We start from the raw sequence: 16,546 nt of genomic DNA on the forward strand, positions 1-16,546 counted from the left end.
ACACGCTTTTCTGAATAACCCCCGTGAAAACACCCTATTAGACAGAATACATATCGTGTGCGCACCTAGCGTTACAAAAAATCTGGATCTCTTCCATCTTAATCCGTTCTGTTTGCTCATCACCGCCGCTGACTCTCCCAGCCCATGGAAGAGAACCTGGGGCTGTTGGCACCTCCTGATAAACCTATCAAGCCCGGGCACAGCTGTTGACACTGGTTTGTTCGCAACATGTCTGGTGACTTGGGCCTTTGAGATTGCTTTGATTAAGTAAACTTTGAAATCACAAGCTCCTGGGGAAACACATAAATTTAGATGTAAGAACAATATTTCACTAGAAGGATTTTTCCAGCTCTGTTTATACGGCTCTCTTAAGTGAGGAAGATCCCCTGCGGGCGTCGTTTTCATGTGAGCACACGCTTACACACTTATTAAGTGGAAACCGTGCCTCGGCTACTCTTCTTTGCACTTACCTCTAAGTGCACTGTGTGGTCTAACAGTCATGGTGTTGTACTGCGTTTCTCAAACTGTTGTCTGCATGGCAGTAATCAAAAGCAGGGACAGCACTTCGTGTACTTTGGAAAACTACTAATATTAGCACTCTGTCATCAGCAAGTTTCTGTTACATGAGGCCCACCTGAAAGTCAGTAATTGTCCTCTGCTTGACTCTGGATGCTGGCTTTCTTCAGTTCCTGTATATGACCAGTTTGTTTATCGCCACTGATTGGATACTGGTAATTATGGCAGCGGCAGCACATTACTGAAAAACTCTGAAAATGAGAATGACAAAAGGTTCCCAAAAATAAAAATGACATCTTCTGGAAGGTTCACAACAGGGGCGGTGATTTATGTTTCTGCAGAATGTTCTGTTTGTGTGATGTTTGTGATACACTTCAACTGCTCTGTTTGCTAGATGAGCCTTTGTCAACCGGTTGCCATGGCAAAAGGTGTGCATGTGGAGTGACCCTGACAGGAGAGCAGGGGAACAAAACGGCAGAATCTGAGTGGCTTTGAGTTGTACTTCACCCATTTTTCGGCGTTATTTTCACTTTGCTGTGGCGCACTGCAGCCGCTGTCATTTCTGAAAGTAACAATAAACAATATAAACTTGACTAATTGCCCTGTTTGTTCATTCACCTGAAAACATTGGCAATTCTCTCACCTTTAATTACAGCCACATTTAAAAGAAATCAGACAAGAAATAAGAATCCCAGGAACATTTTTTGAGACAAATTCATCCACATTCCTCTTCGGTACACTACGGGTTTGTTCCATTACTGGATCGCAGTGGCATGTTGCACACATTTGATTGTAACATGCTGAATGATGAACAGGAAAAATGACGGTAATTGTGTGGTGCTGTGCTAAACTGATTTACTTATCCTATCTTGGCAGGTTGGAACTACTCCATCAAACATAGATCATATTGGGGTGTTCCTCAACGTTCTGCTGTTGAGCCACTTATGGAGGAAAGCAAAGGCCTCTTCACGTTGCTTACATGTTGGCAGATAAGGCAGTCATCTTGGGACTAGCACTATATAAGGACCATCAGGACCAGCTGTTTGTATGTAATTACATGTGTGTAATTGAGCATGTTTTACACTAATTTTACCCATTGTATGCACAGTCAAAATACAAAAATGCCCATTTGATTAAAGATGTAGGTTAAACATTGATGCCTGTTCTAATGACAAACAGTGCAGGTCTGAAATCCAAAATAACATGTTTTTTTGTTCAGTTGAGACTAATTGGTTTTTGTAAATGACTTGTGACCTAGGGCTGTTGGAAACAACTATTTCAGTAATGGAGTGACCTATCAATAATCCTTAAGATTAATCGAGTAATCAAATAAAAAGTGGTCTAGTTCAGTACTAACTACGTAAGTTACTACGCAAAAGAGAAAATGTTCATAAAAAGCCATTTCAGTTCTTTTTTTCAATAAGAAGACATTTTATCGCTCTGCTAATAGCGCTTAGCATTCATCGACAGCTCATTGGCGGAACTGAGAGCACTGCGCAACACAAATAATTATCCCGGCAGAACACAATGCGCTAAATAATGAAATATAATTTAATAAACCCTGAAGGTATGATTTGCAAAAAGACATTTTGATAACAGGGTACTCTAATTAGTCGTTACGGCCCTACTGTGAACATCTTTGTTGCAGTAGAAAGTTGCAGATCCTGGAGGAAGTTTATAATTAAATGGTGGAACATGAAAACTCAACAGGCAAAGTCCCTGTCAGGATTCAAACAGAAGACCCTCTTACTGTGAAGATGTATTGATAACTTCATAACACTGCTGGCATCTACTCAGATCAAACAGAATCAAATACTGAAAAATAACAAATTCACTCTGGACAATTTTTAAATTGCAATAAGTTTTAAAGTTTCTACAATAGAAAGGAGGGTTCTGTAATGCAGAGGCTTGACCTCACCTTCATGTTTTATATCCAAGTGATGGTACCGACAGTTAAAAACAGCATAATCGAGGAGAACTTAAATCCCTTCTGACTCTTTTGTTTGGCTTTTCTCTACACATCATGAGGACGAGTTTGTTTTAAACTCTAAAAAAAAAAAAAAAATTCTGGCTGTGCGCCATATTCTAACAAATGACTATATTAAGGAGATGTTAGGAAACGTGAAACTTGGCAACTCAATAAAAGCAAAGATCTGAGACGGACGGGTGTTTTTGAACGCTGGTGATGTGATTTTAACTCCAACGTTATGCTCAGACGCTTTTTTCCACATGAGCAGCTTGTGGACTTTGGTGAATGTTTATCTTAATTAAAACATCGCCAGAAGCACGTAGCCAACTTTAAATAAACTCTAGTTGTCAAAACATTCACCAGATTCCTAGACTTAATCCCATTTCTAATTTCAACATAAACTGCTCCAATGATGAAACATTAGGGTCCAAACCATTGTTTTTTAAACACATAGCTTTTATGCACCAGGGGATGGGGAGTAATACAAAGATGATCTACTTTTGCACAATCAGCACTGTCATTTTTCTTTACTGACGTTAAAATTTGGCTCACGTTCACATGGATCTCACACGGTCGCTTCAGTTCACTATTCAACTCAAAAAGCCTTGAAAAAGTTTCACTGGCAGATAATTTCACTTATAACATGGGAAAATGTCTTCTGTGTCTTGTTTTTAAATTAAACAAAATTTTAGCTTTGTCTTATTTCAAGTGAACTAAGATATTTGCACTAAAAACCAGATAAAAATACTTGGTAAGATTTTGGGTTTTGCAGTGCAAATATGTTTTCTTTTGTTAAGTTGGTCCAAAAAAAAAAAAAAGTCAGGTATATTTAATATAACATTCAAGGTTTGTAGCTAATGGTTGTAAATAATCATTTCTGCTGGGTCTTTCAAGAGGAATTTCATGTGGTTTGCTCCATTTTTGCTGGTGCTTTTTCAGATTTGCAAAAGTGCATTCAAGTTCATTTACAACGACTGCGAGAAAAATAAAAGTTCATGATAAAACAAAGGTGCCTGCTTGTGAGACAACGTTTTTAAGAAGAGTTATTGTTTTTACAAGTTTTGAATTTTTCAATAGAAGCAACATATCTGTAAGTTAGTTTCTTCAAAATTATTGCATGAGGGGGTTTTTTTATCACTCCATTTCATCTTATATAATATTTTGCTAGGATTGTAGCAAAGTCACCAAACAGCACCTGTAGCCTTATGTCTAGGCGCACTGACTGATTACAAGAACGTAGACACCAGTGATGCTAATTAATAGTCACATCTTGATTTAACATGTCTCTTTTGTCCCATTATTTTTCAGAGGTACCATCATTTTTGTCCAGGCCTGTTTCATGAGTTTATTTTTTAGAATAATTCTGTTGAAGCATGTTTGAGACGCAACGTCTGACTTTCATTTGTTCATTTCCATAGAATTTTTATTCATTATCTTTGTCAGATTCAAGTTATTTCTGTGACCATTGTGTGTTTTTTCTTTCATCTCTATGTGTGTATGATGCAGTTATGATACAGAAGATGCAGTGTTTATACAGAAGAGCATGGCATAACAGAACCTGCTGGTGGAACTAAGGTAATTTGGCTGTAAGTTGTCCAACTGAGAAAGAACAATGCAACCAAAAATGTTCAACCCCTAGTTTTCTAAACAGATGTTTTGGGAAAATATTTCACATAAAATTTAGATTTTTTTTTTTTCTTATTTGAAATTTCTTAATGTAAATAATTTTGAATATATGACAAAAAGACATTAAATGTCAAAACTTTTAAAACTCATTCACCTAATAAATTTGACAGAATATTTTTATTTTATTTTATGTGCTTTATTTTTTCCATACAAACTTGAAGAGAATCTCATCCAGATCAGAACATAGCGCTTTGCTGACCTCTAGTGATGAAAGAACATATGACACTCTTAACAGTCCTGCTTAGCAGAACTCTACCATAAATAGTTAAGTTCCTGGCTAACCATCTCTTAAATGTCTTTTTAATAGATTCACAAACAGGTGTAAAATTATAACCTATGTTGTTATGTTCTTTAAAGATTTTAATACCTAGATAAGTTAGCGAGTGGCACTGTTGCCTTGCAGCAAGAAGGTCCAGGGTTTGATTCCCAGCCTTTCTGCATGGAGTTTGCATGTTCTCCCTGTGCATGCGTGGGTTCTCTCTGGGTACTCAGGCTTCCTCCCACAGTCCAAAAACATGACTGTCAGGTTAATTGGTCTCTCTAAATTCTCACAGATACACACGCACACCCCCACACACACACCCCCTAGGTGTGAGTGTGTGTGAATGGTTGTTTGTCCTGTCTGTGTCTGTGTTGCCCGGCGACAGACTGGCGACCTGTCCAGGGTGACCCCGGCCTTTCGCCCAGAACGTTGGCTGGAGGTATAGGCATCAGCACCCTTTCCTGACCCCATTAGGGACAAGAGTGTTAGAAGATGGATGGATGGATGAAGTTAGTGAGTTTTACAGATAAATTTCAGTAACAGCGGTCACTTATAAGGGTGTTTTTTTTTTATTAAGTTTCAATCCTGTAATGCTCTGTAAACCTTAACTTAAATAATTAACCTTAGACAAATGAAAATGCTTTGCACTTTTCCTTAGCATTTATTTCTTTGCAATTAATTATCACTGAATGAAACACTTAGTAAAACACATAACATACACAAACAGCAGTTAACGCCTCTCGCCCGCTGAGATCCACCCATCCGTTATCCAACATGCTGAGATCCCCTGTGAGGTCGTCAGGGCTGTTGGTGACCGTGTGTTGGATAATGGATGGGTGGATGGATGACTGATATACTTAAGGCCAATTTAGAGTATTTTGTTAAATTAAAGACCTTTTGAATCCTTAATTTTAGATTTAAAGCCTTTTCAAGACTTTTAAAGGATTTGTACACATGCCTGTCTTCTGGAACTCAGGAATGAAACGCTCACAGGGTATCCCTGCAATAATTGATGTCCTTTGATCATACATTGTAAATGGATTCACATTCTTCGTAAAATGATCCCGCACTACTGTTCCCTTTTGAGGTGAGGGCAGTTCAGTGATATCTGCACATGCAAAGTGGAAAGGTCTGTGTGCCTCTATGGACTGGAAGAGGGTTCTGCTCTGAGGAACAAGTTTTCAAGCTTCACATGTATGGCACAAGGTACAAAACCATTTAATATCTGATGTCACACTTGGTCAAAAGCACATAGATGACGTTTTTCTAAGCATGCAGTCAGCACTGTAATGACCTGAAGATGGGTCATAAAGTAAACTACTTGAAATAAGAGTTGGAAACTGTCACCATGGCTTTTTTCCTTCTGTTATGTCCAGATCCAGGTCTCTCTAAATTCTCCCTAGGTGTGTGTGTGTGGGCATGTGTGTGTGTGCATGGTTGTTTGTCCTGTCTGTCTCTGTGTTGCCCTGCTACAGCGACCTGTCCAGGGTGTGCCCTACCTCTCGCCCGAAACGTTCCCTGGAGATAGGCTCCAGCACCCCTCCGGACCCCGCTAGGGACAAGGACGTACAGTACAGATCAAAATCAATACAAACATGACTTGTTCATTTCTCTGTAACTTTGGCAACTTCTTGGTTCCCTTGCGCTCATTTGTTCTTTGAGTCTATTTTATAAATGTATTTATTAGTTTGGTCAATAAATACAGATATAATTAGTCTAAAGACAAACCTGAAATTAATTCAAAATGAAAAGCTGTAAAAATACTGATAATTGGTCACACTAATTTTGAAGGTTTTTTAGCAGCTCGAAGTATGTGTATGTTTATTTATTTATTTATATGTATATATATTACCTCACATATTCTGCCATTCATGTTAAATGATATTTGTATATGAACTCAGCAGATAACCTGTGATGTTTGACCTGCAACAAATTAGCATTCTGTGTGAAAGGTGTGTGCAGGTGATATTTCAGTAATGTGGGGAGCAGCAGGCACTTCCTGCCGCCTGGCCCGAGCTGAACTGTCACGGCCAATGGCGGCGCAGCGGGGGCGGAGACAGTCGGCACATTATAGATACTCCAGCGTAGTATCGCGGCCAGCAGCAGACGAGTCTCCAACTCAGTCTGCCGCACCTCAGGATCCTCTGGTTCATGGAGTGTACACTTTCCATCCAAGTGCAACAACTGCTGGGGGTCTTCCCGACGCACTACTACGAGGGCTACAGCGTGGAGTTACAGGTACCTTCATTCTGCACCCGCTCGCGCCTGCCTTCTTTTCCCTGACACGAGGGGGGGATGGAGGGTAAACGAGTGTGAGTTTGAAGATGCTGTCTTGCCGAGGATGAAAGGCACAGATGTTGGTGCTGCATGCTGATTTTGTGAGCATCCCCGGATTGTTGCCGCGCGCGCTTCCTCTAGGAGCCGAAACGAAGCGGCGCGCGGAGCCCCGCGGATCTAATGGTGAGGGGCAGTTAAAAAGTAAGCTAACCCCCCCCCCCCGGTAGGGTCCGGGGGATGCCCCCTTTGAACGGGTTCTCTGCTGCGGACAGGACAGAGGCGGTCTGTGTTCACCCGCTCTCTTTTAAACCTTCAAGTCAGAATTCCCGCGACAGTCTATCAAAGTAATGTTAATTTCGCTCCCCGGGGAAAACCCCCATTGCCTTGTCAGAAAAATAATAATAAAGCAAGAACGTGAGCATCAACTCCCCATCCTGCGCGTGCTTCCCCAGGTTGCTCTGCATGCTGCAGAATGGCCCCACTCTTCTCTGAAGGTGACATTTAAGGCAGAGGGAGAAGGGGAGTGGGCGAACCTCCTGTGTCACGATTTCATTTAAAACCTCAGAATAGACTGAATGGATTACGATGTCAGGCTTATTGAGACATGATGAATGGTTTTTTTTTTCCGGTTTTTCTGCTCCACCTGCAGGAGGTCAGAGGGTACTTCTTTTTTTTTTTTTACCTCCAGTGTTCTTTAAACTGATTTAGTTTGAGATAATGTTAAGTTCTCTACAGACAACAGCAGTGTATGTAAATTAAGCCAAACTGGCACATTTCTAACTAATGTATCAGAAATGCAGCGATTAATAGATCTTTTGGTCAATTTCTGATGACCAATTTTGTAAAGCTTTGATCTGCCAATTTGGTAGATGACATTATAATGGGATAACGTTATGTAAAAATTTCACGGTTTCGCAGTATTACGGTATTATGATTACAGTATGAATGTGTTTCTGGTGCCTTGAAGTTAGAATAGGAGTGGGTGATATGGATAAGTTTTATCACAATATTTTGTGGTACTATTGTGATAGTGGTGATGATAAAAACTATGTATTGCTTCTTTTTATAGCTGGCACATCATAGTCTCTCAAACACAAATACTACTTTTGAAAAACATTCCCATTTGCAATATGCTTCTTTAGGACACCAGTCTCATAAAGAAAGGTGGTTTATACTATTAAACTGCACATAGTAACAGCATCTAATCATATTTTCAACTGTATAGATATATATTGCTGCTTTCATTCAGTGGAGAAAGTAGTAAAAATAACAAAACTAACAATAAGGGCAGTTTTTTAAGCATCCTTAATTGGAATTTGTCATGATAAGGGTAAGTCAAAATTATTATCATTATAAGAACTATAGCCTGATAAATGATAATATGATAAATACCTATCATTAAGTCAGAAAGGAAAAAACCTACATAGGAATTTTGTAATTGTAGGTTATTGAAAATCTTTTAGAAATGCAAAGCAATAGTTACACCACTTCAAAGTCTTCAGTACAAATATACAAACTGTATTCTTTGAGGGGTTGAGATACTGCAGCTCCATGTGACTGATGGGATTTAACCTGTACTTTTATATCTGACCAGACAAAATAAAAGAAAACAAAACACTTGTACTGCGGCAGAAACAGCATGATGGAGAATTTTAGTGGTTCTGAAACCGTGACCTTTGTATACCTTGAAACTGATAACTTACTCGCGGTACAAATGGCAAAAGAACGACAAAATAGCCCAAGTGCTTCTGTCATCACCAAAAATGTCTCTCTCTGGTTGTATAAGACTGGGCTCGGTAGGTCAATACTAGAGCTGCACAAATCTGATATTGGAAGAGAAAATTCTAGATAGGGTATCTGTGACAATGTGCCTGATTCATAGGGACAGATCTACTAAGTCTAATTGTATGCTTTGTGCTTTGCACGATATGCTTTACTATTTAATTTACATTATATTTAGACTTACTAATTGCACTAGCTGAACAAATTAACGTTACATTTAGGCCTGTCGCGATAAACGATAAATCGATTAATCGTACGATAAATTAAAACTATCGACGTCATTTCAATTATCGGCATTATCGTCTCTTCCGGCCTTTTTCTCTTTCTGTTGATGACACTGAATGAAAAAAGGCTCAACTGCGGTGCTCTCCACTGACTCCTCCCTTTCTCATTTCCTTAGTGTAAAGCCCAGCGCACACGACACGGTCTTAGAGCTGGCGGCCGATTGTCGGCCCATTTTTAAAACCTGACAGACCACACATTAGCCGTGTGGTGTCCAACAATGGGCACAAAATAATGGCTACAAGTCCAGTGAACTAATTTTAAAACCAGACATTAATCAGTGCTTTACTACAATCTACCTGCAATGCATGTAACTAGTGTCAGCGTAAAGTCCTGACCGAATGAAAATCATTATAACCTATTTACGTCACGTTAACGAAGAACAGCTGAAAAGTTACCGGGTTTATCAACTGCGGTAGCAATTTCGCTCCAACTCCTCCCCTTGTCATTTCTATATTCTTTGCATGTTGAATAAACATTAATGTTGTTTCCACGTCGGCTGGACTTCGGGTTGCGCCGTGTCAGCTGTTTGGGATTCCCCGACGTAATTTCCCCTCAAAAAACACAGAGGAGAATCCACGCTTTCTGATTGGCTACCTGTCACATTCAACATGCTGAGTTAAAGCTCCCAGTCGGGGAAAACCCCTGATTTAGATCGGAGCGGCAACGACGATCTACCGTAACACACCACACAATCTTAGAAAGACCAACGTTCTAAGATTGTCTAAGGGGAAAAATAGGAGCAAAAAATCATGTAGTGTGAACTATTGCATCAGGTAGTCGATGTGCCCATCTTCTCTATTTAAATCTAATTATTACTGAAGGGCAACATAATATACAGACTTCATAATCTGCACTCTTTTGGTTGAATGCAGTATTTATTTCCACTTTGGCTTTATGTTGTTTAGTTTTTATCAAGTACATTTTTTGTTAATGGAGACTGAGAATCCATTTTGTTTTTGGTTGTTTTGTTTATTTTGTTTATCAGCTCCAGTGTTAAATATTCTTTTGAAAATAAAGTGTATCTATTTTTGGCAGGAAATCACATGCATTATTACGTCATTTCCATTAAATCAGTGTAAAAAGGTCTTCAGACAATATTATTGTTTATCGCAATAATTTTTTGAGACAATTAATCGCTCAGCAAAATTTGCTATCGTGACAGGCCTAGTTACATTGTTTTTCCATGTTTGACCAAGCTTGTTTAGTATTGGTGTAGTTTAAGTGTGCTGTACTGGTGCAGAGTTATCAAATATATTTGTAATTCAGTACCTTTATGTCTGTGTTTAAAATCCCCAACAACAACAGCAAAAAAAAGGTTTTAAGTCAATTCAGTATTCTTTTTCTGTATCGCATTGGTATCAGTCTATACCAAACTTCAGATATCGGTATCAGGAGTGAAAAAGGTTCATCCCTTGTAAATACATAAATAATAGCTAGAGAGAAAGATGCAGCAGATAAAGATTGAAAGATGGAGAGAGACAAACAGATAAAAGATAGTTAAAGAGCGAGACAGAAAGATGGAGAGAGACCGATAAAAAAAGATATATTAGGGAGGAGGGATACATAAATGCAGTATATAAAAGATGAATAAATAACATTTTCAGTCTTCTTTCTTCCTTGGTAATGTTTTGTCAATAATGTATTCAAGACACGTTCAGCTACTTCTTCAATAACTGTTAGATATATTTTGTCTGTGCTAATGGCAATCAATTCAATTGCACGGCGTGATTGCTGTTCAACTGAATTAAATTGTTCGTCTTTGCTACAGCCGTTCCCCCCAGACCAAATCCCCGGGGGAAACACTGCGTTCACAGGGAAAAGTCTGCTCAGTCAGGTCACCTGTCGGTTCCTCCGTGCAGGTCTGTCCGTCGATTCCTCAACGGACAGACCTGTCCGTCGGTTTATTCAGTTTAAAAACCAACAATAGCAGAACAGATAAAGGTCATTAGTTTGCATTTCAGACATATAACATCTGCTAATTTCCATTTGCAGTTGCCGTTTGGATCATTTTTCTCTCTCACAGCAACATTAAAATGTAGAACACGTTTAGTGCGGAGCTCACTCCTCTTTGAAGCTAAATTCAGGCTGTTGTGTTTTTCTTTTAAATGCACAGCTTTCTGCTGCCAGTGTGTGGTAGCAACCCAAACAGTTAAGATGTTATTTTCTTGACTAAACAGCCACTTTTGGGGTGGAATTCAAAAATATATTTTTCTATTGAAATCTGCTACAGTTTGGAAGTGCCACAAAAGACAAACATGACCTGACCAGGCTATAGATGTTGTTTGGCTTAATCCAGCGCCTCTAGTGGCTGCCAACGGGAAAACTCAATAACTACTTTCTTTCTTACATTAAAATAAGTGTCTTAAACATGAATACATTAGTTCTATGCAACAGAGAAGAGACAAACAAAAAAAACTACAACCACAAATAAAATGCAGCAAACAAAAAAATAGCTGAAAACGGAAGTGCTCCAGACTTAGGAGTCAAACAAAACACAGCAGTGTCCGAATTTAGGGTCTGCATCCTTTCAAGGGCCTTGAGAAACAGCCCAGTCTAAGGAAGACGGGTCAATCGAAGGCCACGAATATCAACGACTGGAAGAGAGAAGCTGTAGCCTTCAGCTAACTGCCTAGCCTCCGCCTCGGCGTTACGTTTCTTGGCAATCATGACAGCGTGAAGCACAGAGCGACAAAGGAAAAACACTATTCACACCGCAGTAGAACTAATATTTTTATGTTTGAGATGTTTGATTTTAAAGTAAGAAAGAAAGTAGTTATTGAGTCTTCCTGTTGACAGCCACTAGAGGCGCTGGATTAAACCAAGCAACTATAGCTTGTATTTACTGCAGTGTTTCTTTCACTCAAATACCGAACATCACTGAACGTTACGCCTGATCAGGTCATTTTTGTCTTTTGTGGCACTTCCAAAGTGTAGCAGATTTAGGTAGAAAAATATAGTTTTGAATTCCACTCCACTCCTGTGACAAGAGCCTGGGAATAAAATGAGACAATTTTCATCATGTAGACTATGTAGAGAGAGACCCTTACTATTGCTTCTCTCATAAAACAGATGTGTCAAAAACAACATGATGTGTCTAATTTTAACACGTGCCTAATCAACTCGCACGATGTGTTATTTATGACACAACTAATGTTTTAACACAGCTACTGTTTCACTCAAATCAACGCAAATGTGCATCATTTTGACAAACATAAAATTAATTTTCATAGATTAAGTTAAATAAAAATTGACACTTTCATTTGAGGACATTAGAGGTACTTTTATTATATAAAAAAAGGTACAATACAAGAATAAAGCTGATGCAGCTTCAGTATATACCTCAAACGTTAAAAAGTTTAAATAGAAATTCAAATCACCAACTCAAGCTAACAAAATACCAGTTTTTCTAATGTAATTCAACACAAAACCTTTATATAAATAAAACAACATACCTGTATAATATTTGTTGCAACATTCAGTAAAGATAATGAAAATTGCACTCCAATTGCAACATCTATTTACAACACAGCACAGTCATAAACCAAGGTGCAATATTTTGTATTTTGGTCCCGCAAGATACACAATACATAATACGTGATGCATGGAGATACATGATACAAAACAAATGCAATATATCTATGGTGCCGAAACTTCCCAGAACATCTAAAGCAGGGGTGTCCAAACTACGGCCCATGGTCCATTTTTAATTGGACAACAAGAAACTTCATAAATAGAGTAGAATATGGCCCACACTTCAACTTTTGCTTGAGTGTATTGCACTTCTTAGTTTTAACACCAGGGGGAGCTACTGTTGATCAAGGCAGTTGCTCCACCAAAAAGGACAATCACAGAAGACATTTACCTCAAGTTACTAAACATGGCAGAACCAAAGAAGCGAAAGGTAGAAAGTGAGTGCAGGAAATTTCAGAAACAGTGGGAGAGTGAATAAAGCTGCTTATCCACAGGCCAACCTTTCTGCTAAAAAAGGGAAATATGTGTCTGATTACATGTCTCGAAACGGAATTCAGACAGCGCTTCCAGTAGTTCCTGTCATTGAAAAAGAAATCAAGCTGTTCGCGACTCCTTTCTTGGTGGATCCCGAAGAAGTGGAAGAGAATCTGCAATTAGAACTCATCAAAACCCAGTGCGATGATTCTCTGAAGAATCAACATCAGCAGCTTTCCCTCCCCGAGTTCTACCGGGGCTTGGAAAAGGACAAGTTTCCTCTGATGAGACGCCACGTGAAAAAAAATTATCAGACTATTTGGCTCAACATACATATGTGAGCAAGCATTTTTGCTGTTAACACTGAACAGAAGCAGAATGAGAACCAAAATGACCGACTGCCATCTTCATAATGTCCTTCGCATCTCAACCACTAAGTTTGCTCCAGACCTGCCAATCCAAAGCGCAGCAGCACTGCTCCCACTGAGTGCAATGTTGTTCCTACTTTAGGTGAGTAAAAAATATATTCCACAGTACCCGTGAGTTAATGTATGTGCAAGTACACATGATTCAAATATCAATAATGCGCATCAATTCTGTCACTATCCTGCTTTTGTGCACCATTTTCTTATACGCGTTTTTCTTGTTAACCCACAGAATACAAAGTCAGCTGATCTCGTGATGCAGATGTGCAACTTGATCAAGTGACATCTGTCCGGATTTTTGGCACAAGTGGCGTTGAATCAGCACCGCAACTGGATGGCCCGATTTACATACCTAGCGGAGATGATACTCACCAGAATTATTTACTAAAATTATACGCACTCCTGTTATTAAGTCCGGTTCAGTCTGTTAATGTTCATAACCGTTTCAAGCGAACATTAATAACTTAAATAACAAGCTTAAAATTTACCTGTCCCATTTTCCCCTTTATTGTTTTTTCTCTGTACTGTAAATCTTCTAAGAAGAAATCTGAGGCTGCTGTTCTGAGAAATAGCTACAAAAGTTTTTTCTGAATAAATCAATAAAGATCCATTTATGGAATTAAATTCAGCAATATAAAATATTGACCACTTTTAAGTGATTTTTTTCTAACTTTAATACACCGAAGTTAAGGCAATATATCTGATTTCTAGTAAGTGGCCCAGCCCCTCCTATATTTTTATGTATGTGGCCCTCAGTGAAAAAAGGGCCACTTTTTTTTTATCCTTTAGATCATCCAGATCTAAAGGATGAAAATCAGAAACTTCTGCTAAAGTGGATCAACTCATAGTCACTTGTTTTGTTTACTGCATAAGCATTATATTTATCATCAAAGTACGGTGCATTTATATGAATAACTTCACCAGATGAAGGCTCATTTCTGTGATCTGTTCTCAATGGCAGTATGGAACCAGTTGTGTAGACTTGGCTGTACACATCAACACTCCGAGACAAATATATTGAAGTTGTTAAAGAGATGTTAGTATTAAGGAAGAATAATTTAACTTTAACTTTGGACAAAAAGTTTGGCCTCTCCTTCCTTAGAGTCCCGGAATCTCTGGCAGGCGGGCTGCGGCTGGAGGAAGTGAAACTACGACACTGCGCGTTGACGTCACAGATCACGGAGTTTTAATCTCATACAAAGCCATCGACAACAAAGTTGCAGAGATACAGAGATATGCATTTTCTCATGAAAATAAAAACACACAAGGGGAAGACAGACAAACACAAAACACATAAGACAGACAAAGGCGCCCAACGTGGAGTAAAAAGATGGAAAAAAACTCTCCCTCTCCGGTGATGACCCGAAACTATAAACCAAAAGGGTGTTTCCCTATTTAATATATGCAGTCAAGGCGTTCCGTTCTTTGACCAATTAGAAACTTAGAAACTCCCCTCATCACAGCCCCGATGTCTGGTTTTTGTCTAGGCGAAAAGGGGGGACCACTCCGTCTTGGGCCGTGCCAGGTACGGGGAGAGGCGCCAAGAAGTCTCTTCTGCTCTCTCGGAATTGTAAATTTTATTGCTGTGTCTGTCAAAAGGGGGAGGAAAAAAGGCCCTGCTTTGTCTGCTGAATTCCCAACTGCTCAACAGAAACTATTCCAAATTAAAGTGTTGGCTATACCTTTACACATGTCGTGGATTAGCTATATTAAGCACCAAACAATAATTATTTTCTTTACATTAGTTTCTAGAGCTAATCTCAGGTGTCTCAACCAGAGACACTCAGATTTTTTCAGTGACCCCCACACTAACTACATTATGTGTTAAAACCTGTGATTTCATACTCCCTGGTGATCTGTGGTGCTTTCTTCATGAGAAGTGATTTTAAAGGCTGACTGTCCTCTACCCTATTAGTGTGGGCTGTAGAGGATAAATAGTTATTGCTGCAGTAGGTTCAATATCATCACAATAATCTTAAAGAACCTAAAAACTGTTTAGAAAAAGTGAATGAAGATTATGATTAAACTATTAAACTTTTCAACCAGTAAAATTACAAATAAATGGCAGTGACACTGATTCCCTCTGTAAATGAGCTACTTTAAAAATGATCAATGCTGATTTTAAATCAACATGAGAATCAACGTGGTTTTTTTTTTTTGATTCGGCTCTTCGAGAGACTCTTCCACCAGTGGCCCTGCAGTTGACAGGAATACATGGAATCTATCTAAGTCCTTAATTTCCACATTGGTTTCAACATCAATGTACTCTGAAAAATCATAATTATGCTTCAATAGCCTGCCCAGGAAACAGCCAGAATGCTGGGCAAGAATCTGTTCAGTGAGATTCTTGGTAATTGAAACATTAATAATTATTTTGGAAGTCTCTTTTTCATTTTGAAAGGTTGTTACAAGGACTCTGACAGATTCTTGATTGTCAAAGGAGAACTGAGAACAGAAATACACAAAACGGAAAGGAAAAACATCCAAACATTTGCGGAAAATGACACTTTACAATTCCTCTTGAAAGCGTCATGAATTCACCAAGTCACAGAACTGTTAACGTCCAGTTTACAGAAAAAAGTGTGTTTAAGACAATGAAATCTCCCAAGTCTACTTTAAAGCTAAATCATTTAATAATATCTACCCTTAATTAATTTAAAATTAATTAAAAATACATACACAAAATGAGGGCATAAATATTCACCCCATTTTATCTTGACATTAAATATTTTTTTTGTCAAGAGTCAAGTTATTTTGATCATGATTGATTTGTAAATGGTCAAACACCAGAAGCGTTGAATAGTTTTTAAGACACAATATAATAACAATAGAGCTTTGGAACGTGACGTCACTGCGCTAGACGTAGGGAGATGAGCGCCATCTTCAGGGGCCATAAGCATAACCAACCAAAACAACTTTCTCACAGATATTTTGAACCTAAGTTACTTAAAATTATTTAGCAATGGTACGAACTTGCTGCATTATTGGATGTAATGTCCGATGACACGACCGAAACGGTAAAAAGATGGAAAACGGACTTTCATTTCACTGTTTCCTGCCTGTAAACAACGCGAGGAGGCTAAGCTGTCGGAGCTAAGCTATCGGAGCTAAGCTATCGGAGCTAAGCTATCGGAGCTAACGAAAAGGAGACGAATGTCCTGGATATCAGTGGTGAGACGTCCTGATATCACGTCCTCCAACATCCCAAGATATCTACAAGTTTGCTCCAGACATGTCCATTCTGGTGAGTGTCTAAATTCGCTTTGTTGGTGTTGTCATAATGTTTTGCTATGATTTTGTCCCAGTTTACTCGGGTTCAGTTACGTTGAGTTCATTTAAGTGGGTCCACCTTGTTTAGGTCGGGCTTATATTTTGTATGTAGCATAGTCCAAGTTTTGT

General features: G+C 38.8%; 1 protein-coding gene and 1 long non-coding RNA gene across 2 annotated transcripts in view; both read left to right on the forward strand.

The window, feature by feature from the left end:
- Positions 1-1,396: 1,396 nt before the first annotated feature.
- On the forward strand, positions 1,397-6,011 carry LOC116729263 (uncharacterized). Its single transcript, XR_004341121.1, has 2 exons — positions 1,397-4,060; positions 5,521-6,011. It is a non-coding gene; the product is annotated as an uncharacterized LOC116729263 (long non-coding RNA).
- A 299-nt stretch (positions 6,012-6,310) lies between these two features.
- zmat4a (zinc finger, matrin-type 4a) overlaps positions 6,311-16,546 on the forward strand; it is an 88,600-nt gene continuing 78,364 nt past the window's right edge. Inside the window, exon 1 of the mRNA XM_032579172.1 lies at positions 6,311-6,671. Coding sequence (XP_032435063.1) covers positions 6,585-6,671 — 87 coding nt within the window. The 5' untranslated portion in view covers positions 6,311-6,584. The remainder of the gene's footprint in view (positions 6,672-16,546) is intronic.

Source organism: Xiphophorus hellerii, chromosome 12 (assembly GCF_003331165.1).
Source record: "Xiphophorus hellerii strain 12219 chromosome 12, Xiphophorus_hellerii-4.1, whole genome shotgun sequence".
Lineage (NCBI taxonomy): Eukaryota > Metazoa > Chordata > Actinopteri > Cyprinodontiformes > Poeciliidae > Xiphophorus > Xiphophorus hellerii.